This window comes from Myotis myotis, unplaced genomic scaffold, assembly GCF_014108235.1.
Source record: "Myotis myotis isolate mMyoMyo1 unplaced genomic scaffold, mMyoMyo1.p scaffold_m19_p_18, whole genome shotgun sequence".
Taxonomy (NCBI): domain Eukaryota; kingdom Metazoa; phylum Chordata; class Mammalia; order Chiroptera; family Vespertilionidae; genus Myotis; species Myotis myotis.
In genome coordinates this window covers 24,692,661-24,716,585 of record NW_023416322.1, presented here as the reverse complement: position 1 = coordinate 24,716,585, position 23,925 = coordinate 24,692,661, and the positions used below count along the sequence as shown (strand labels likewise).

Below are 23,925 nucleotides of genomic sequence, written 5' to 3'. Positions count from 1 at the left end.
TCGCGAGCGCTTTGAGGAGTGCTTGGCTCACCCTGCCGCTTACCGGGAGAATCGGACCCTCACAACCGTTTGGATTTGCCCTCTTCCTCATTTTGAATATCCGAGGTCGGCGCCAGAATTGGAACGCGAGGCTGGGTTCTCCCTGTTTCCCGGTTCTGCCTTTGGGGAAGCGCGGAAGGAAAGGAAGGGCGTGCGCTTGATGACCGGCCCCTTCAGTCTCTCCCTGGGCGTGGGGTTCCCTCTTGCGCTGGTATGAGGACGCGTCCTTGCACATCTGGCCGCAGGTGTGTTTGTTAGCAGAAGTGGAAACTGATGCATGGAGAAGGGGAGAAAAGTCTTTCTTCTACCCACTCCCCAAGGACCCCAAAGACCTTGTAAATCGATCCGGTGTCCAGACACGTGTACTTGAATGTTCAGCGGAGAAGGGCTTAAATACTGGAGCAGAAGGTGGAAACTCCTAGCATTCTAAGGGATTTGCGTGTATTTCCAAAAATGATCGTTGACCACCGTCCAGCACCGGCAGTGTGGGATCCGTGAACGTTTCGCCCTCCAGCGGCTTCAACATGTTCTCCCGTTGGTTACCTGGGCTAAATAGGGGTTTGGCCACACCCACCGGAAGGATCGCGCAGCTGGTCGGGCGGTCTCTATCCAGAAGTCTGCAGCTGAGCTCACGATGGAGCGTTCCAGGTGAAAGCAGTGAGGAGCTCGTGACCTCCGGACCGCACTTTCTCCTGTTCTCCATTCCCCGCTAGTCTTAACTGGATGGATGGTCAAAATGTAAAAGCAGATCATTCACCCTCTTCCTTTCTTATACTATAGTGTGTGTTTGCCTGGAGTTTAAAAAGACCAGAAAATGAGCCACATAGATAGGATTTCAGTTAATGCTACTAAATCTCAAAATTTTTAAGTGTACATGGTGACTGTTCCACTTTCACACTAAAGTTAGTCACTGCACCATCCAACTTCCGTGATTCCTAAGGTCCTATTGGGTATGGGAAGGATCTGTGCTGAGCTATTAAGAGTAGGGTAATTTTAGGTCAATGCAAATGCTTGGTGATGAAAAAATTTTGATTTCCTAACATAAGGCAAAAATTTAAGACAGTTATTTAGTTGGCTTTTGACACATTTACCTTTGACATTATAGATTTAATAGTGATTGAATCAAATTACGAACTTAGATTTACTTTATAAATTTTATCCATGGACATGAAATACCTAAGATGATGTGACTTGAAGTCTTTATTTTTAAGCAGTTTGGAAATAGATTTTTAATCCTGCTTTTTTTCTTTTTTCTTTAGAACTCAGTAGCTTTGTTGCCCGGACCAACACGTGTGGAGAGTTGCGTTCTTCGCACTTAGGCCAAGAAGTCACCTTGTGTGGATGGATTCAGTACCGAAGGTAAATTGACGCAGACGGTGTAAGAATGCATAGTGTTGTCAGAAGAGTAAAAGCTTTGCAACTCCTACAAGATTCTCAAAATTCGTTAAGTTTTCCATTTTGTTTTGAAAGGCCCAAATAGTGTTACTCTGAGTAAGTACCACTAGCATATGTTGAAGGGTATAATAAGGAAGTGTGATCCACCAATGAACAGAAATGCCCCTTGGCTTACAAGGGTTGAAGTCTCCTGACAAGAAAATTCTGAGATGTCCTAAATTAAATTACTGCAGGTCAGAGGGTGAAGGAAGAGATAAAGGGGTTAAATTGGTTAATAGCTATAGTGCAAAACCAACAAAAGACTGCTCACACTCCTTAGTGCAGTGGTCGGCAAACTCATTAGTCAACAGAGCCAAATATCAACAGTACAACGATTGAAATTTCTTTTGAGAGCCAAATTTTTTAAACTTAAACTATATAGGTAGGTACATTGTTATTAACTTAATTAGGTACTCCTAAGGCTTAGGAAGAGCCACACTCAAGGGGCCAAAGAGCCGCATGTGGCTCGGGAGCCGCAGTTTGCCGACCACGGCCTTAGTGTATGTTGGAATTATAATTAACATTCAGGTGGCTATTTCTGAGATTATATAAAAAGAGTGAATAGCCAGGCCTGTCAAACCCCAGCAGCCTCTGCTTCTTGTTCACACATGAGCTTTACAGATTCTGCTGCTGTGCCCTAGGCCATAGTAGCCCTGCTTCACCTTCACCGATTCCCTTTGTCTGTAGCTAATGTTCGTTCTTTCAGAACGGCTACAAGCATGTCAGATGTGAGGCCGGCGGGCCCCATGCCTCATTTATTTAAGGCGTCACACCTTTCTCCCTGTTTCAGGTATAAAAACACTTGCAAAATTCAGGGATAACAGACATGCTGGTTTTTTTCTATCTAACCATGCTGCGCCATGCCCCAAGACCAGTCTTTTTTTGTGTTGTGGTTTTTGTTTTTTGGGGGTGGTTTTTTTTTTTTGGTATCAATGGCCTAATAAACACTTTCTTTTAAAAAGACTTTCAGGCACAGAATTTAACTTTTTATTTTAAAACTCCCAAGGACTAGTAATTGGGAATAGGCCAGCTAGTAAGCTCCAAGAGCATGAACAAGCTTATTTTATTCTAAATTTAGGTAGAGAACATGATTCTTTAAGATTAGAGCCCTTTTGTTGTTGTATTCTAGAACATTTCTGAATAATACAGTAATTCACATTGAAGAGATCCAAATATATAGTGTGACCTCTCTAAAGAATATGTCCTAAATGGATGGACATTTGACCCATAAATTTGTTGATTTTATCTTCTCAAAATCAGAGGAGGTGCCCAGCCAGCATAGCTCACTGATTGAGCATCGACCTATGAACCAGAAGGTCATGGTTTGATTCCCAGTGAGGGCACATGCCCTGGTTGCAGGCTCGATCCCGTGGGGCATGCAGGAAGCAGCAGATCAATGATTCTCTCTTATCCTTGATGTTTCTATCTCTCCCTCTCCCTTCCTCTCTGAAATCAATATATATATATATTTTTAAAAATCAGAGGAGGTTTTCTGAACCTCTTGTTGGTAGTAAAGACAATATGAAAAATGTAGATTGAATGCTAAAAATGTTGGGGTTTGGGGAACCTTTTGATGGTTTACAGAGATATTAAATTAGTAGTTGGACCTCCTCTAGAAAATTTTACATTGTATCTTTTTTTTAGGAAAAGGCTTTATATTGTTGTACTTCAAAAATGTCCAATCAGATGTTTTTAATATCCTAAAATATTCTCTTGGATTTTAATATGTGGAAAGTTTTCAAATTTAATAAAATTTTCTTGTAAAGACCTAAGTCAGTGATGGCAAACCTTTTGAGCTCAGCGTGTCAGCATTTTGAAAAACCCTAACTCAACTCTGGTGCTGTGTTACATATAGAAATTTTTTGATATTTGCAACCATAGTAAAACAAAGATTTATATTTTTGATATTTATTTTATATATTTAAATGCCATTTAACAAAGAAAAATCAACCAAGAAAATGAGTTCGCGTGTCACCTTTGACATGCGTGTCATAGGTTCGCCATCACTGATCTAAGCCAATGAAAGTTAAAACATTTTTTTAATCTTTTCATTAATAAGCCATCTGGATAACATTAGTAAGCTGAATATCTATATATATAAAAGCCTAAGTGACCGAATGACCAGTCACTATAATGCGCACTAACCACCAGGGGGCAGACACGCCACACAGGAGCTGCTGCCTGGTGGTCAGTGAGCTCCCACAGCCAACCTCCGTGGCCAGCCAACCTCCTGCGGTCCCTCCCCCTGGCCAGCCAGCCCCAATCGGCCCTAATCACCACTCAGGCCGAGGGACCCCACCTGTGCATGAATTTGTGCACCAGGCCTCTAGTATAGCCAATAAAAATTGAAAACAAAAAGAAGTTTTTTGGGTTTTTTTCATTAATAAGCTACATAGAGCCCTGGCTCGATTGGTTGGAGTGTCATCCCATATACCAAAAGGTTTCGTGTCAATTCCTGGTCGAGGCACATACTGAGGTTTCAGGTTTGATCCCTAGTCAGGGTGTATTCCAGAGGCAACTCATCAGTGTTTCTCTCTCAATGTTTTTTTTTTCTCTCTCTCCTCCTTCCTTTCTCTAGGTGAGGATTAAAAAAAAAAAAAGCTACATAGAAAGTTTCATGACTATCTATATATATAAAAGGCTAAGTGTCTGTCCATCCTACCAGTAGCTATGATGTGCACTGGCCATTTAAAAATGAACAGCACCACAGACCTGGCGCCGACAAACCAACACTCAGCTTCCCCCAAATGGGACACGGGCTCCACCACCACCCTGGAGCAACACCAAATCACAGCCAACGCTGCCAAGACCCCATGGCGCAAAATGCAACCCACAGCCCAGCCCAGCCCAGAAACGGTCACTGTGGGCTCGGGGTAATAACATCACGTAGCAACGCCCAGCTTCCTCTCCCTAGTGACTAGCATCCTTGGAGTTTCTTCAGCCCAGGAACCCAACTTGCTTTATAGCCAGGTGCAAACATTTTATAGTTTAACCAAATGTTTGTGAAGCTTTTTCCCTTGCCTCATCTCATTTGATCCTCACAGAAGTCCTGGAGTAGGTAGATAGGAGACTCGGTAGAATCCTATTTTTTTTTCATTAGCAAGATGCGAATATCGATATTAAAATATCAAAATATTTCTTGTAATTAATTTCCTTTCAATGTGCATTATTTATTATAATAAATGTGAGAAATTATATGGATCTTTTCTTTGTTTAGTTTGCTTTGCCTGCTTAAATTTTGGGCTCAGAGATTTTATCCTAACGTGTTCATTTTCTTCATTAATCAGGCAAAACATCTTCCTGGTGTTAAGAGATTTCCAGGGGCTTGTTCAAGTTCTCATTCCTCAGGATGAGGTAATGGAAGGTTTCCTACTGTTACTGAAAACCTCTTTGATGCTGTGGTCAGGGTAACTAAATACGTTTGAGGTTGAAATTCAAAAGTTAATAAAAAGTTAAAAAAATACAAACAACATTGAGACAAATGACAAACGGGGAAAATGTTCATCACAAACATACACCTATATAAATATAAATGAGACATTTGTTGATGAGCACATCAAATACAGGGGCTAATTTTGCTAATATCTAAAAGGTTACTACAGATCAAATTAAAAACAAAAACAGTGACTCAGCAGAAATATGAACCTAGGACATGAACATAAAATTTACAGAAAAGAAAAAGAAAATATAAATGGCTTTTAGATGTATGAAATATGCCCGACCTCACTCATAGGTAGAGAGATAACTACACACAATTGTTATTTTTAACACACGGATTGACAACACACTGCTTGGGAAAACAAGTGTTCCTACATTCATGGAGGGAGTCCAAATGGCACTAGTTCCACAGAGGGCAATTTGGCAACATCAAAACTAGAAGTGCATCTATCCTTTCAACCATACCTTCCACTTCTAGTCAGTTATCTTAGAAGCATCTTACACCTAGACTTACACAAATGCAAATTGACATAAATATAAGGTTTTTCATTGCGGGATTATTTTTAATAGAAACAAAACAATTGGGAAAAACCTAGTTGTTCCCCCAATAAGAGAGTGACATAAAAAATGCACATCCTGAGAGCCATAGAAAAAAGGTTACAGTAGCTCTTTATGAACTAATAATGGAAAAAGAAAGGTATGTTGATAGAGGAAACAAAACAGGAGTGCTATCATCTGTATTTAAAAGGAGGTGTGCATGTGTGTATTTCATGATGTGTCCCTGGAAGGATCTGTGAGTGTCTGGGAAGAGAAACTAAAGGGCAAAGATAGGAGGGAGACTTCACTGTACATCTGTTAGTTTTCTTTGAAGTTTGAGCCTTGTAAAGGTACTACTTGCTAAAAACAATTACTATTAAAATTAGATGAAATAAAGCTCTCTCATCATAGTTGTTGGGCAACATTGGTCTCTATTGTAATGCTTGTATGCCTAAGAAAAAATTTATTTACTCAGCTTTTAGTGTTTGAAATAAGAGCAATGAATTATCTCAGGATCTAGAAATGAGCATAGCTGACCTTTGGACTCCATTATTGCTGTGGGACTTAACTGGCCCGAAGACTAACTCTGGAAACAGTTGCCTTTCAAGTATGTATGTGGGATTTGTTTGCATTAATCGTTTCTTTCCTTATTTCCCTTTAAGGAAAACATTGTTCCACTCTTAGTTAAGAGTTTGACTTGCTGTATTAACTGGAGTCAAAATTGTGAGGCAGTTTACCAAGTTCTTTAATAAAGTCATTAAGGGCAGCCCCAGTATTTACAGCAATTAAGCTCTGAGTACTATCATTTTTTCTAAACCATAGACTAGAGTTAGCACAGATTCCTTTAAATTCATGTGTTTCTTGGAACTGTTTTCCCCTCTTTTTCTGTAGTCCGCTGCTTCCGTGAAGAAGATTTTATGTGACGCCCCCATGGAATCTGTGGTGCAAGTGTCTGGGACAGTGGTTTCCCGGCCTCCAGGACAAGAGAACCCAGTTAGTAGTTTTGACACTGTATCTGTGTAAATTTCACCGTATACACTTGCACTGTCTGTCTACACATTCAGGCAACAGAGGCTGAGCACCTATTGGACATCAGGCACTAAAGCTCTGTAAGTTCTATGAATGAACCTGCAGATTTCAAAATCTTCACTATAAACACACACACTGATATAAATATGCATGTTATTTATTAATGATCATATCAGCCACAGGTATGCATAAGAATGTCAAAATCATGTATAGACGCCGAAACCGGTTTGGCTCAGTGGATAGAGCATCAGCCTGCGGACTGAAGGGTCCCAGGTTCGATTCCGGTCAAGGGCATGTACCTGGGTTGCGGGCACATCCCCAGTGGGAGATGTGCAGGAGGCGGCTGATCGATGTTTCTCTCTCATCGATGTTTCTAACTTTCTATCTCTCTCCCTTCCTCTCTGTGAAAAATCAGTAAAATATATTTTTAAAAAAAAAAAAAAAGCATGTATAGACATTTAGACTACACACTAAGCACCTGTGTACTTTACATACATAAGTAAATCATGTATTTTACAAATGTTCACTGTGTACATATCCTGATGAGTAAATTTTTAAATAGGTCTCTTCTCTTTCTTTAAGAAAATGCCAACAGGTGACATTGAAATCAAGGTTAAAACGGCTGAACTTCTGAATCCGTGCAAGAAGCTGCCCTTTGAAATTAAGGACTTTATGAAGGTGCCATCCTCTGTTATTAATAAAACTAGTAGCCCTGCGCACGAATCCGTGTGCCAGTAGGTTGCTGCTGCCCTCCAGTAGCTCTCCACCTGCTGCCCCATCCTCCTGTAATTCCCCTCCCCCCTCCCCCCTCATAGCTTGCTGCCCTGCCCCCTCCTGTAGCTCTCCGCAGCCCGCTTCTACCTCTCTGGCCCACCCTCCTGCTGATCTGTGATCTGGTTGTGAAGCACTTGGTCATTACACCTCAGGGTATAATGGCTAATTAGCATATTCCTCTCTTATTATATAGGATGGAGTATCTAGAGAATGTTGATGACCAATAAAATGTTTTCAAGTTTTTTTAAGAAAAACTTTAACTTCTGTGGCATTAAGCATGTTGTTATAGGTGTATCATGGATTGTTAGTTCCACAATTTCTTGATGAACCCTTCTTAAATAGGGACAATTCATTAAGCTGTTGGAGTTCCTAAACACATGGACTGCTTATCAGACAGCTTGAAACATGATTCTGTCTTTAAGACTTGGGTTATTATTGCCCTGGCCAGTGTGGTTCAGTGGGTAGTGTCCACTGGGGCACCAAAGGGTCTCTGGTTTGATTCCCGATCAAGGGTACATACCTGGGTTGCAGGTCCAATACTTGGCCCCAGTTGGGGCATGTGCAGGAGGCAACCAATTGATGTGTCTGACATCGATGTTTTTCTCTCTCTCTCTTCTCTTACTTCGGGTGTTATTGTGTTCATGTCTTTTTGCTGCTTGTTTACATTTTGAAAGGAAATTTATGTCTAGTTTGGACATGGCCAAATAGCATAGGAGATCTTGCATCTATTAAGTTTAAACCTCTAACAGTGAAAAAGGGTTGGCTTGATTTCCCAAGCATATAAATATTACTGTAATTCAGGATGTTCTTTACCAGTTTGAGGGGTAGATGAAGCTAGACAGCACTGGGTATGCACCCCCAGATAAATCTCAGCTATGTCACAATTATCTATAGTTGCAGAGCTGCATAGTCTGAGTGTGTAAATGGATCAATACAGGGATTTTTAAATTAATTGCAAGGCCTCTTAGTCTTCCATTTTAAGTTCCCAATACTTAATCTTTTAATTAGAAAAGGCAGTGTAATTACAGAGTTGGCCTTGGGGGGAGGTGGGGAGAAATACCCAGTTAATCTTTCAGAAAGATAAGTGACAGTTCTTCTGTTTCTAGTATCAAGGAAATAAGCTACACCAAGAAAAGGGCTTTAAAAGCCCTTTTTTTAAATAAAAAGTTGCCAGCACAGAGATTTACAGCCTGGAAAGTAAGCAAAAGTCCCTCTGCTGTTCTTTGCATTTCTTACATTCTCAGTCCCATTCAGGTGATAAAGTTGTAGTTGTTTTTTACTCTAGTGTATATTATAAAAAGATCTTTGAAGACTTAATTACAAGTTTAACTGAATGGATAAATGTTTAGTATGATAGGCAAATTTCAGTCAGTGAAGGGTCACATTAATAATCCTTTATAATAAAAGCCTAATATGCAAGCCGACCCAACAGTGGAATGACCGGAGAAACAACTGGTCGCTATGATGAGCACTGACCACCAGGGGGCAGATTCTCAATGCAGGAGATGCCCCCAACCCGCAGGCCCCAGGCCGGCCAAGGGAGGTGTCAGCGGGGGCTCCCTGATCGCCCTGCCAGTCGCCCACAGATCGGCCCTGATCACTAACCCAGGCCTAGGGACCTGTGCACGAATTTCATGCACCAGGCCTCTAGTCATGAATAAAAAATGTAAGCTCTGTGCCAGTAACAAACTTAGAAGTGGTAGGAATCAAGGGTGGCGGTGTATATCCAAATGGTGGGAGCTAAAGATAAAGCTTTTGAAATTTCACACTCTGTATCTAAAGTTAATATCTTGTTAATATTTGAAAAAATATTTAAACATAAAAATCTTTTAATTTGTTTAGAAAACAGAGGCTCTTCGTTTGCAGTATCGCTACTTAGACTTGCGCAGTTTCCAAATGCAGTATAACCTGCGGCTGAGGTCCCAGATGGTCATGAAAATGCGGGAATATCTCTGTAATCTACATGGTAAGGGAGATTGCCTGCATGTTCTTGGAGCTTTTTAGCATCTCTTCTGTTCTGTTCAGCAGTTTTACTGTATCCTCGCCTTAGCATCATTGGGTCTGATGTTGCCAGAGGTCTGGAATTCACTTAATGTGTAAAGCAGTTTTTGAAGTTTAATTTCCAGGTGTTTTGTCCTAAAGCATAATTTAGTAATTTAGAGCATAATTTCGCTCCCTACTGGGTCACAGATGCAGCCTTTTAAAGGTGATAGTGCATGTTACCTTAAGTATTTCCCATCACTACTGAAGGTCAGACAGCCCTTTGGTTGTTACACCTGTAAGTTTTTTAAATTCTTTGTCATGCTTAAGTAGCATTTGTTGTGAGCTCAGAAATGTCATGGGAATTAAATTTGACTCTTTAATTAGTCCTGGGATCTTTTCCTACTATATTTATGTATTTTATGTTATTTTTGCTATGCTAGCAGAATATTTAAAAAAACAAAACAGTTCATAGACAAGTACGAATTATTTCATTACAAAAGTATCAACTTTATGAACAGAATAGGATTTCATGAAAATGTTCAGCTTTCTTCTTGGGTTTTTAGAAACCAGCATCAGTGGGCTTGGTAACTTTTTCAGTCAAAATTCCTAATTAAGGGTAGCCTCAGATTATTGTACTATACCATAAACATCATATTTGACAAATTCTATCTATTAAATTCAAATGTCTCTCTCTTTTTAGGGTTTGTGGATGTAGAAACACCAACATTGTTTAAAAGGACTCCAGGAGTACGTATAAACCTACTGTAATGTCCTATTAGTTAGGAAACTGGACCACTTTGCATTTATATTCACTTGGTTTTACTCCTTTTAATGCCTCAAGATAATCACATTATCCAGATTTTCTTAAGAGCTGAGAAAATTGCCAGTGAAGCAGAGGTGTTAACCGGCAAAGCCCTGTGTCCCACCTGCTCACATTACATTTTCTCTTTGGGGATGTGAGTGGATCCTGTTGCCAAGGCCCCACGCTGCACCCCGACCCCCAACCCGTGTGTATCCCTCCCTCAACTGAGGTGGACACTTAAAGACCCTGAGCCTGCCTTCTCACCTGCAGCAGGGCCTCAGGACCTGGGAGTTGGGGTATCGCCATCCCTGCTCCATGGTCTAGGAGAGAAAACAGGACTTAGGGCTGAGCAGAAGTCACGCCTACTGCTTTGGGTACAGCAGCTCGTTGAACCAGGTCTGAGCACGCATCGTAGCCCTGTGTTCTCTAGGTCTCAATGATATTCACTTAAAAGGGGTTCATAAGCTACAATTTCCAGGACCCAACACACTCCCCCAATCCTAGGATTTGCATTGGGTTTCCCGGGCATTTTTATTCAGGATGAACCTTTTCACATGGAAAATGCTAAAAGAAGCTTAGGAACAAGTAAAATAGCATCTTCTAGCCATTCAGTTCATAGTGATGTTGAAGAGTTGAGTGCAAAAGCAGGGTGGGAGAAGGTAAAGAGGGGATAAATGGTGATGAAAGGAGACTTGACTTGTGAACACACAGTGCAATATACAAACGATGTATTATAGAGAATTATACACCTGAAACCTATATAATTTTTATTGACCAATGTCACCCCAATAAATTTAATTTTTTTAAAAGAGTTGAGTGCAACAGCTGTGAGGTAGATGAACTAATCTGGGAATATTAGAAATAGGCCAGGACAAGGCCACTCATACTTCTTCAGAATCCTTCGGACTGTTCTCACGCTTTTATTCTAAATGTAAAACTAAGGGGGGGTAAAAAGAAATGGGATTTTGATTGGTCATTTTAATGTGGGTTTCGTTGAAGTCTTCCTTTAGGTCAGTGATGGCGAACCTATGACATGCATGTCAGAGGTGACACACAAACTCATTTGTATTCTATTTGAGTTTTCTTGGAGTTTTATAGATGCAGATCAATAATGAATTGGTTCCCTAAATATAAATCCCTTCTTCATTAAGAACTGACATTTCTAAACCTTGATGTTCAATCTATTTATACAATATCTGGACTTATAAAACTGTAGTTTAATTTTAAAAAGCAGGTAGGAAGTATGTGAATAGGAATTGAGAATTCATTTCAACAAGCATACATTTAATACCTACTATATCCGAACATTTAAAGCCTACTGTGCGCAAGCCTTTAGGGGACTAAAAGGTGAACAAGAAATGATTTCTGTCATTTGAGGACTTTGCTCATTGCATCATTTAGTTCATTGATGAGCTGAAGTGTCAGCTTCCACCAGTTCTTGGGTTTGTTTTTTTTAATAATGTCTCCTGTCTCTCCCTCCCCATTCCTCTCTCGTTAAAAGGGTGCAAAAGAGTTTGTGATACCGTCCAGGGAACCTGGAAAGTTCTATTCTCTCCCTCAGAGTCCACAACAGTTTAAGCAGCTTCTGATGGTTGGTGGTTTAGACAGGTGAGCTTTCCTTATGCTAGTAGTTGTCAGGAAAGGAAAAGTGGGACAGGAAAGGGAAAAGGAAAAAAAGTTGCCTGCATTCTTTTTTTTTTTTTTTAATATATTTTTTTTATTTCAGAGAGGAAGGGAGAGGGAGAGAGAGATAGAAACATCAATAATGAGAGAGGCCCTAGCCGTTTTGGCTCAGTGGATAGAGTGTCAGCGAGGAATGAAGGGTCCCGGGTTCGATTCTGGTCAATGGCACGTACCTCAGTTGCAGACTCAATCTCTGGTCTGGAAGCGTGCAGGAGGCAACCAACCAATGTTCCTCTCTCTCTCTGTCTCACCTCCTCATTTCCACTATCTCTAAAAAAAAAAAAAAAAAAAAAAAAAAATCAATGGGAAAATATCCTCTGGTGAGATTAACAAAAAAATTAAAAAAATAATGAGAATCATTGATAGGCTGCCTTCTGCACGCCCCCTACTGGGCATCGAGCCTGCAATCTGGGCGTTTACCCTTGACCAGAATCAAACCCCGGGGACCCTTAAATCCACAGGCCAACACTCTATCTACTGAGCCAAACCAGCTAGGGCTACCTGAACTCTTAAAAGAAGGTTAGAAAATGTATGAGCATTTGGGAAATATATGCAAAACACTCTAAAAATATGTAGTCATTCTTTAGTAAAGATTTATTGGGTGGCCACTATGTGCAGAGCTATAAGCTAGTAAAAGTGGCAGGGGATTCAAAACAGAATAGCTTTTGCTCTCAAGGAATTAATGAATCTAGTTAGAATAGGATAATAAATAAAACCAACTGAGATAAACAAAAAAGGAGTGCATTGAGAGTTGCAGGGTAGATATTAAGAGGTTTGAAATTATATTGTTTGGGAAGTATAAAAACTTTGTGAGCTGGGTCTCCTGGGACAGAGTTCATATCAGCAGATTGAGCTGAAAGTTGAATGGCATAGCACAGGAAAGCTCAGGTGTATCCATGGAGCAACAAGAAGTTCAATTTGGCCAAGGCACAAGAGTCTGTGTGAAGAAGCATGAACCGCCTTGCATGCCAGTCTCATATGTAAATATCCAAAGGTGCCATTGTATATTCCTAAAGCAATATATAGAATAGTTCAATTCTGGGTCAGCTGTGTATGTACCTGATTAGATGAGGACAGTGGTCGGCAAACTGCAGCTCATGAGCCACATGTGGCCCTTGGCCCCTTGAGTGTGGCTCTTCCACAAAATACCAACTTCTGCGCATGGGCCACAAAGTTTCCATCGCACTATATGTGCGTGCCCGCACATGGTATTTTGTGGAAGAGCCACACTCGAGGGGCCAAAGAGCCACATGTGGCTCGCGAGCCGCAGTTTGCTGACCACAGGATTAGGGCATCATAATGAATTTTTAAATTTCTTATATGCCCTTTAGGTACTATAATTAATTTATCTCATAGCCTACACGGCCATGAATTTGGGGGGAAATGTGTGTATGTCTTATTAGAATCATGACTCAATTCGTGCTATTTTTCTATTGTAGATATTTTCAGGTTGCCAGATGTTATCGAGATGAAGGCTCAAGGCCAGACAGACAGCCTGAGTTTACGCAGGTACAAAGCTATATTCACTTGTCTCTTACTCATGCAGCCTCACTACAGCCCAGTGTCTCCAGACCAGGACAGTAGTCAGATAGACTTCTCATTACATTTTATCCATCAGATATTTAGTGAAACTGGCCTACAGTGGAGGCATTCATTATTTAACTTTTGACATATTTCATGTGTCCTTTTTATAAGGATTTTGGCCACCAACTAAGGGATGCCAAAGATCCCATAGCATTTTCATAGTCATGATAAAGTTCTTAAAACACCTCTTGTACATTAAGGACTAACAGTTCTGTATGTTGATATTTACTCTGCCTACTCTAGGCACTCATCAGAGCTGCTATGATTTGGTTTCTGTTTGGTAGCATATGAATCTGTGATGAAGCACAAAAATCGTAAGTTTTGAAGGTGGACAGCCTGGGATCAAGTGTAGCTTTACTACTTACTAGCTGTACATACACGGGCAAGTGACTTAGCTGCATGAGGCATGGGTAGTCATAGGAACTAAACAAGGGGATGATGTATGTAAGCATTCGCACAGTACCTGACATAAAACAGATGTACAGCCCTGCTAGTGTAGCTCAGTGGTTGAGTGTCAACCTATGAACCAGGACATCACAGTTCAATTCCTGGTCAGGGCACATGCCTGGGTTGCGGACTCTATCCCCAGTAGGGGGCGTGCAGGAGGCAGCGAATTGATTCTCTCATCATTGATGTTTCTATCTCTTTCTCCCTCCTTCTCTGAAATTTTAAAAAAAATTTAAACACAGATGTACAATAATATTAATTCCCTCCTTGTATTAAGTACTTATGTCCAGAATCCTGTGGTAACTTAAAACCAGAGAAATATATGAATATGTACATAGTGATATTATGGCTGTTCAAGTTAGTTTCCATGTGTTCTTTGGTTTCAGATTGACATAGAGATGTCTTTTGTAGACCAGACCGGGATCCGGAGTCTAATTGAGGGTTTGCTCCAGTATTCCTGGCCCAGTGACAAAGGGCCTGTAGGGGTGCCTTTTCCTTCTATGACTTTTGCCGAGGCTTTGGCCAGCTATGGAACTGATAAACCCGACACTCGCTTTGGGATGAAGGTACTTTTGACGCTTCAGTTTCCCAGGTCTCTGCCCCCAAATACTCCTGCAGTCTTTTGAACCACTCTGAAATTTACAACCAGTTGCACACACTGTTGTATCATATTTTCTGTTGTTGCCTTAGCTTGTTACCTTTGTTGTTTTGGAGCTACAGCAAGAGGATAATAGTCTGTTAGCATCGCAATACCTTTTTCTATCTACTATGTTCCAAAACCAATTTTCAGACAGCAAGATTCTTGCTAAAAAGTTTATATTATTGATAAATTATCAATTATATGGACACAAATGATAACTTGAAAGGAAAAATAAAAAACCCTGTTCTTTCCTCTTCAATTTTTCTTAAGCCAACTAAAATGGCACTTGGAAGGCCATTAAGAGATATTTATCCCTTTTCTGTAGTATTTAAAGAGCTCAAACCTATGGAAAATTTTTTCAAATTATTAAGGTCAATACATATTTAACTATAAGGGTCAGGGGAGGATGTACGTGGCGCAGTTTCCGTTGGCAAGCCTCTCATTATTTGCTCTTAGAGAGCAACATCCCTTTGTCTGTGTGATGCTGGTGACATTACCGCATCTGTTCTCAGTTCAGATGCCTCAGAAATTGAGTCCTGCCTCGTCTACAAATAGGCAGTGCTCAGTTCTTAGATTGAAAAACATTTGCTACACAAAGTCCTAACTGCCTACTCACAGCTGATCCCAAAAAACAAAAATTTAAATATTCCAAAACAAACGCTCCTTGTTTCTTGTTTTGGAATATGGAATAGTAGTTCTTAAGTCAGGCTGCTTCAGTTGTGCTTCTGCCACTCCTAGCTGTGTCATCTTGGGCAAGTTTTTGCCTTCTCTGTGCTTTGGTTTTTGCATTTATTAAATGGGGATAACAAGAGTGCCTCCCTTATACTTTTGTTTTACGGATGAGAGGAATTAATACTATTGAAGAGTACATTAGCACAGGCCATAGTGCCCAGCCCATCCATGACAATCACTCTATATGAATGCACTTTGTAGATGTTAACAGCTCTCTTTTCTTTAAAAACGTGTTTGTAAATGTTTTAGTTACCCTTTTTTTAACCTACTTTCCAGATTGTAGACATCAGTGATGTGTTCAGAAACACAGAGGTTGGATTTCTTCAAGATGCACTTAGTAAACCCCAAGGAACCGTCAAAGCCATACGCATCCCTGAAGGAGCAGTAAGTGAGGCACAATTCTGTGTGTTCTCTAGAACCTGTTTTATGGGGAGTAAATATGTTCGACATGGGCATGTCTAAACTTTAGAAAGGATAGTCCTCTTTAAATGGGAATATAATCTATTCAAATAAACTTAAAAATTGTTTTTTAAAAAAATGAATACTTACATATTTTTATGTAAAGTCTAAAAATGTCCCTAAAACTATGGAGAACAATAAAACCTGATAAATATGACTTTATACTCAAGATCTAGAGCTTTTTTATTTTTTTCCCCTTTTAAACATTGCTGTAAAGTACACCTGCTTCATTTGGGGTCGTTTCCACTAGTGATGAGCATAACATCGTATTCATATTCTGTCTCCAGCCTCGGTTTGTCCAGAGGCTCTCAGCTTAACCCAGCATAACCCTTGCATGTTGGGTCTTGAATAAGATTACTATTTTGAAGGACTACTCACTTGGATATATAAGAATATTAAGTATATTCAACCTGGGGATAAGAATTTAGTCTCTTAATTACTTCATATGTCCAGTGGAAAGTAATGTGGTGTCCATACTCTAGTCCAGACAGAATGAATGTACTCAGGTGAGCTCTGTACAACATATATTGTTGTCATTATTTACCCCAATTTGAGGATGTCCATTCTTCCCCAAGTAGCTGATCAGACCTGCTGGGTCATGAACCCTGACTCCTCCTTTGTGTATCTCCCATACCTACTTAAGTGGCCCATGAATATTAGTTATGATGACATTGTCTTACTTAGAAAGACATTGAGATAATTTACAAAAAGTAAGATATAAAGAATTTTAAGAGATCTGAAATAATTAAATTATGAATCTTCGTATTGACCTGAAAGTTATATTTTCTTTCACAATTCAGAATGTAAAAATTAATTTGGAACATTTATCCTGCATATTACATGGAATACATGCACAGCTATTCCCAGTGAGACTTGCATACAGTGTTTGGAAAAAAATAAGCCCTATAACAAGCTTTAAGTTTTCGTTATTTGGCAGCAGAAATTAAATTTGTATTTAATCCTACTCTTGTGATGGAAAGACACAAAATATATTTGTATTCCCTTTGCTATCATAAACATGTTTATGAAGCTAAGTGTCATACTGTTGAGTTTACTTTGATTTTCTTTCATCAGAAATACTTAAAAAGGAAAGACATTGAATCCATTAGGAAATTTGCTGCTGACCATTTTGATCAGGTAAGGATTAATTAGAGCAGGTTTTTTCCTGTCTTTTAGGGATTCAACATTTTTAACTAATAATTGCTTGAGCTCTTTCACCAACGTTAGTTTTGAGGATCTTGTTATTTCAGATCATTCTTCTACTTTTCCTTTTTATTTTTAAACTTAACCTTACCTCTGGGTATAATTCTAAGACTTAAACTTAGTTGAACTCACCGTTAATCAGAATGGAAGTTCAACCATAGCTTTTTAAAATAAACAACAGTACTTTAATCTGGTTAGGAAAATAAATAGAGCCCCATGTGTCCAAGATGTAAATGAAAGTGTGGCGGGCGTGAAGGAATGCCTGAATTAATTGTTCCTCCTGTACCCTTTTTAAAAATTCTGAATACAACTTTGATAGACACCTGTCTTCTGGGCTTGGTTAATGGTAGAACTAAAACGGGAGGAGCAGGAGTGGAAATGGGCATTCTTAACTCCCACAAGAAGTGGAAACTGCCTCAGCCATTTTGGAATCAATGACTTTAAAAATAGTCATGTTTTTTTGAGTCATTAAAATCAGTGATACTTTGAAGAAAGGATCTAAAATATAAGACTTTATGCTCCATTCACTTGCAACCTGCCAAAAATTTGCAGAAATCTCATCTACTGACATCCCTCCTGACCCTTCATTCTCTTTGTTTTTCGTTATGAGATTGCTTTTTAAATTCCTTTAGTATCATTTTGAAGGGGTTCAGGAGGGAATAGAGATAATCTCATGTAAGTTTTCTTCTATTGGGAACAAGAAATCTTTATAAGAAAACCCCACTTTTTTGAAAAATGTTAATCTTTTTCTTTATCACAGGAAGTCTTACCTGTGTTCCTGAAAGCCAATAGGAACTGGAATTCTCCGGTTGCTAAGCTTGTGATGGAGGAGCAAGGACTGGGCCTGATCAGACGAATGGAGAACCAGGAGGAGGACGTGGTCCTGCTAACGGCTGGAGAGCACAAGAGAGCAGTAAGAGAAGTTACCTCCACGCTCAGTGCTGCTGGGGTTGAATGGAACCCTCTTCTCCTGTGCAATTAGTACACATTTGAAATTGACTGTTGATTGCATTAAATGGAGCTGCTCTGCATGAGTTTTTATATGAGTAAATATCTTCTTTTTTTTTTTTAATCCTCACCCAAGGATATTTTTTCATTGATTATTAAATATCAATGTGAGAGAAACACATCAATTGGTTGCCTCCTGCATGCACCCCCACCAGGAGCGGGGGGAGGAGCCTGCAACTGAGGCACATGCCCTTGACCAAAACCGAACCTGGGACCCTTCAGTCTGCAGGCCATCGCTCTATCCACTGAGCCAAACTGGCTAGGGCATATGAGTAAATGTCTTTCAGCACTTTATAATGCACTGTATAAAAACTAGTTTCTTCCCAGCCACTAGCCTCCATGGGTACTGCTCACAGACTGGCTGTGGTTCTGATTAGGAAAGCCACTTAGGTAGAAGGCTACTGGAACTCGATGTATAACTATGAGAAAATATTTTCATTTTCAAAGTTTTGCAAATTAAGAAAATTTGATAGTCACTAACTTTTATACATAATGCATTCCTGAAAATGTGGAGGACAGGTCAGACTGCTGGAGGGCTACTGGCTGGCAGACACTTGACCCTACTTGATCGTGGCAGGATCCTCTTCCTTGGAGCAGCCGCTGGCAGTTGGTGAGGGCTGCCAGGCACTGGCCAACTCACTGTTCTTCAGCAGAAACACAGCAGACTGGATGTAGCTGAATAGGCCGTCGTAAAATATGCAGAAGTGGTATAGAAGTCAAACAAATACTGGAACTATACTGTAAAGGTCAAGAAGTACCGCTACTGTTACTATTGTAAAGAGAACTGAGGCTAAGAAGTTAAAAATTTGCACACACATAGCTGGGATGTGGAGGAGCCAGATTTTTTCCCTAACCCTCACAGTCTGGTTCCCAAAGGTGTACTCTGAAGTTAACCTCTAATCCACCCTGCCTTTCTCCTAGCAGCAAGCATCGTTGAACATTAAGTACATGCCAGGCACTCCACACATCCTCATCACACCCTTCAGGGCAGTAAGGAAATCATGGGAGTAGGTGCCCATGATCTTGCACCGTACACGTCTTACCTCACTGTGTTGTCACCACAGCCTTCTGGAATAGATACTTTTATCTCCATTTCACTGTGGCAAAGGATGCAGAGATGTTAGTAGCAAACAGATCAGACTCACTGTGCTCTCCACTCCCCAATCTCTGAGGATGACAGTCCTTCTCGAACCATTGAGTGTGTCTTCTATTACTTGGCTATTCCTTTCTCAGAGAATGGCCTGGCTTTAGAATCCACATCGGTCATTGCTGACGACTCTCCCAGTAGTTACCTCAATGTTCCTATCTTCTGTTTGCAGTGCTCCTTGCTGGGAAAATTACGGCTGGAATGTGCTGACCTTCTAGAAGCAAGAGGAGTGCTGCTCCGTGACCCAGCTCTGTTCTCTTTCCTTTGGGTGGTGGATTTCCCACTCTTCCTTCCCAAGGAGGAAAAGCCCGGGGAGCTGGAGTCAGCCCACCACCCATTCACGGCTCCCCATCCCAGTGACATCCACCTTCTCCACACTGAGCCCGAAAAGGTACCACATCTGTGCTTGTAAATCAAAGGAACTGTGGGAAAAAACAGCAAAGACCTTCAGATTTCAGTCTGACCCAGTTCTGGAAGCCCCAGAAGAAACTGTCGGTTTGAGTCAGTAGTTAACATTCTCTAATGTCGAGACTCTGCATCTTGTAGGTCCGTAGCCAGCACTATGACTTGGTTTTAAACGGCAGTGAAGTAGGAGGCGGTTCTATCCGAATTCATGATGCACAGCTCCAACGCTACATCCTGGAAACGTTACTGAAGGTAACATGTTCTAACCTGGCCTTGTGTCTGTTAAAATTTGTAATGAATGGAGGATTCACTAGATACAGGATAGTAGCAGCTTCTCTCTCTACCTTCAGTGTAAGTCCTTGAAAAGTAGGTAATAGCTGTTTGGCAGTGCTTACTATATGCCAGGCACTGCTTAAGTACTTCATAGGCACTGACACGTTTAATTCTCAGATGAATACCCAAGTCCAGTGGTCTGTTCTTGGTCACCAAATTCAATGGCCCGTTCTTTGCCCTTAAACTCTCCTACCTCCCAGCAGCATTTGACACTGTTGCTTCCTAATATCCCCCCTAGTCCCTTGACAGGACAATTCCCTGCTTTCATCCTACCCTTTGGAGCCATATCCTTGGTCTCACTGTTTGCATTATCAGTATAATAGCTGCATTTACTGAGCACCAGGCATTTCTCTGCATGTTTTAGTATCTGTCACTTGTCACATCACCTTGCTCTACTCTAAACCTCTTGAGGTCTTTAACTCACCTTTGTTTTCCCTTTCACACCTAAACGCACTGTGGCGCTTAGTGGACCCTCAGTATGTATTTAAATGGAATTATCTTTTGAATTTCAGGAAGATGTGAAATTGCTCTCCCACCTGCTCCAGGCTTTAGATTACGGGGCGCCCCCTCATGGAGGAATTGCCTTAGGTAAACAGTCTGCCCTTTTTACAAGCCCAATTTCATTCACTGCACTGAAATTTGGGCTCAGCTTAAGGAGGGTGGTGGATGGAGGAAAAAGGAGGTAGGGATTGAGCCCAAGGGTTCTACAGAATTTATGTTTCGTTTTTATTTACCGTTATAAAGCTAAAACTTAACTGATCATTTGCATTTGAAAGATTAATAGAATGGAACTCTATGGTCTTAGCTCAAATGCCTGGGGGCTCAGACACCTTGGTAGGAGCCTGGAAGCCCTGCTGCCTAGCCCCAGCTTGTGTGAGTAGGAATGTGCAAGGGCCCTTCTGATGGGCGAGATGCTCACCTTGTTTCTTTTATCAAGGAAGAGTGTGAAAAATTCCAGAAAGTTCACTAGATTGTGGACCCTCAACCACAGGGACCGCCTGTGTTCTTAGAGACTCCTACACAGCACCGATTTTGTTTAGCCTTTAGTAAGCCCTTGCTAAAGGTATTACCTGCTGTCACTATTCATCCAGTCGATGTGACTGAGTATTTTTCAGTCCTGAGCATTTTCTAAAGTGAGATAAAAGTAACCTCAAAGGTTCCCTAAAAAGGCAGGGAACTATGCCTGGGTGCAGCTTGGTAAAGATTCTTATTTAAACGTTCTCTGTAACCTTTGTAGAAAAACGAAGCCACTCCCACCCGCAGGTTACGTTCTCATCTGTTAACTGTTTTGCTCACAGGGTTAGACAGACTGGTATGCCTCGTCACTGGAGCGCCAAGCATCAGAGACGTCATAGCCTTCCCAAAGTCCTTCCGGGGGCAGGACCTCATGAGCGATGCCCCAGATTTTATCCCTCCTGAGGACCTGAAGCCCTATCATATTCAGGTCTCCTGGCCAACAGATGCAGAAACAGAAAAGAACTCATTGAATCCTCCGCACCATCCAGAAAGCTGAGCTTTTGGGTTTCATCCTCTGCTCCCTCTAGAGTTCTGCCAAAGATCTGACACGTCTTTAGGTGGAAGGACTCCAGCCAGCATTCTTTACCACAATGAAGAAACAGTACTCAATCTGGACCTGATAACATGCATATTTAGGATTTTTGTGTGGGACTTTTTTGAAGTTTCTTTTCACTTGGAGAGGTGTGAAAGATGGCTCTTTGTTAGAATAATGTAATGGCTAAGCATCTTCTGATCATGTTTTCCCATACCCAGAGAGTAGGTTGTTCACTTGGGACAGAAGTAATCAGATCATGTGTGAATTGTGAGAAAATATTTGACCCTTTAGACTGGTGAGTTGTTGGTGGAGTCCGTTTAACCAGCTTCGTCAAGAAAATTCTGTAAATTAAGCTGGACAATCATCATAATATAGTGAAAAGCAACATGATAAATGCCAAATATCACTGAAATGAAACTCACAAAATCCCAGTCATTGTTTCACTTTGAGCAAGTTACATAGGCCTTGCTTAATCTCCCTCCTGCTGTGTGAAATGCAAACAGAATTCGTCTGGCTGCCTCATAGGGCTCTTCTCGCCAGAATCAGAGATCAGAGATCACGTACGCGGAAGATAATGTGAGTGAAAATGCTTTGGAAAATTATAATGCATGACACAAATGTATGACTGTCCACCCATCTGTAAACAGAAACAGGTACAGCTGTGGATTTTATAATTTAAGATTAAACAAAACTGATTACCTGTAGTAAAAGAAAAACAGTGTTTATTCATCAGTATTGATTATACTTGTATTTTTTTAAGTAATCCCTGAATACCTTTTCCTCAATTGTAGTAAAAACATTTACCTTAGACCAACCTCAAATGTGTAAGAGTGAAAAAAAAAATGTGTAAGAGTGAACACTGAGGCTCACTGTGATTTTCTTATATTGTGTGATTGGGGTCAAAGGGGGACACATGTAATATTTTCAATAATAAAGATTTAGTTTTTTTAAAAGCTTACGATTAATCATTATAAAAATGGGAACAAAGGAGGCCTGAATAAAATTGTTCTTTTTGACATTATCCTCACTTTTGCCTTGGCATTCTTTTGATTTATAACGTATGAACACAAATTATCAGCCTATATCCCTGTCTGTTTTTCTCAAGTGTTCTAAGCAATGCGATACTATGACCTATTCCAGGTCTCATTTCGGCTGCTCAGTGAGCTGGGAAGAACATATATGCTCTTCCCAACTGCAGAAAGCTGTTCCCCTGAAGTTTGTCCTTAACCCAGTCTCTCCTCATCTGTGGGCCCTGCGGCCAGAAAATCCTTGTTGGCAGGGCTCTCATGGTAAGAGAGGATGTCCAACTCTGCCTGCCCTTTCTCAGTGGAGAGAATTTCTTGAGATGCCCTTTACTGGGTAGGAAAATGCAATTTTACATCTACTTATCCCACATGCATGTTATCTAATTTTTAATATAATAAAGTCACTAGTCACTGTTTAGAGCTGCATTCTAACCAAAATATTGTCTCTATCTATGCTGGAGTTTCAGAAAACACCCCAAATCTGAGGATGTTTTCTGGGCTACAAATACCAAAAGCCCCAGGTCCCCAGACGTCAAAAAGTCCTGTATTGGCATCTCAGAGACCTAGTCACTGGGGCATCACTCAGCTTTTCTTTAGTTCTGCCTCTCAGAAGAAAAAAAATGCTTATCTGAAATTCAAAGAAATGTCACTACTTTAGATCTTAATCATTGAAGTGACATTTTAAACATTTTCTCAGAAATTAAGGAAATATTAAGTTTGGAAACAACACAACCAGGACTTTGCAAACCAAACTAATTGTAAATTGGAAGCCAAATTTATTTCAAATCCAATCCCCAACCTCCTACGCAATTTAGATTTATTCTATGTTGCAAATTTTAAAAACAAGGTAAACAACTGTTGGGGAAGGTCAGATGATGCCACTCCTGCTCAAAACCCTTCGATAGGTGGTTTCCTATCTCAGAGGAAAGCCAGTCTTTATATGCGCACCAAAGCCCTGAGAGCCTCTTACTACCTGACCACACTCTGCGCCACTCACTGGCATCCTTGCTTTTCCTGTTCCAGGCATGAGCCCAGCGCAGGCCTTTGCCCTAGCTGCCCCGAGCAACTCTCCTCCAGATGTTATTTGCTTTGTTCACTCCCTAATCCTGTCTGCTAAAGTGCTCCTCAGTGAAGATTTCCTGGACAACCATACTCAAAAGGATGAGCCCGTTCCCCACCAGCACCCTCTGCCCCTTTCCCTGTCGCATTAATCACATTTTAGTTTGCCACACTAGAATGTAAGCTCCAAGAGGGCAGATTTTATTTTCATGTTGTCTCTGCAATTACCTATTCCCAGCACCTAAAACACTGCTTGGTTAGATATTCAGTAAACCTGTCGGATCAAATTATTAAATGAGTAACTAATACATGCGGACCTCTGGGCTGAGCTGAGGGGGCATGAAAATGAGTAAATCATGGTTTTCCTAGAGCAGGTGTTCCCAACGTGGGGCACACATCCCACAGGGGGGCAAATCTGACGATTAAGGAGGGCAATTTGAGAATGAGTTAACAGTGAATTTTTTCATTTCTTAATGTCAAGGGCCTCATATACAATATATAAATATTTATCATGACATACTTATGCATTTCAGTTATGTTTTGAAACTTCGCTATTTTTTCCTATCACTTCATATTTTTTTCAACAATTTTAGTGATTTTTTTCCTCAGTAC

The 23,925-nt window shown here is 40.6% G+C and overlaps 1 protein-coding gene across 6 annotated transcripts; it reads left to right on the top strand.

Annotated features, from left to right (window-relative positions):
* The first annotated feature begins 19 nt into the window (after window positions 1-19).
* Window positions 20-22,182, top strand: DARS2 (aspartyl-tRNA synthetase 2, mitochondrial). 6 transcript variants are annotated; one of them, XM_036343573.1, is made up of 17 exons: window positions 25-687; window positions 1,299-1,398; window positions 4,761-4,827; window positions 6,340-6,441; window positions 7,060-7,155; window positions 9,094-9,217; window positions 9,935-9,981; window positions 11,538-11,644; window positions 13,159-13,228; window positions 14,137-14,316; window positions 15,399-15,506; window positions 16,656-16,718; window positions 17,545-17,697; window positions 19,112-19,330; window positions 19,486-19,596; window positions 20,190-20,265; window positions 20,976-22,182. In XM_036343573.1, exons 1-17 carry the CDS (start codon window positions 564-566, stop codon window positions 21,188-21,190), a joined length of 1,962 nt encoding a protein of 653 aa, XP_036199466.1. In that variant the 5' UTR covers window positions 25-563; the 3' UTR covers window positions 21,191-22,182. The 6 variants fall into 6 exon arrangements, 5 of the variants coding, with proteins under 5 accessions (XP_036199467.1, XP_036199466.1, XP_036199468.1 ...); XM_036343576.1 differs by having other exon boundaries at window positions 650-777; XM_036343574.1 differs by lacking the exon at window positions 16,656-16,718 and having other exon boundaries at window positions 20-687.
* The last annotated feature ends 1,743 nt before the right edge of the window (window positions 22,183-23,925 follow it).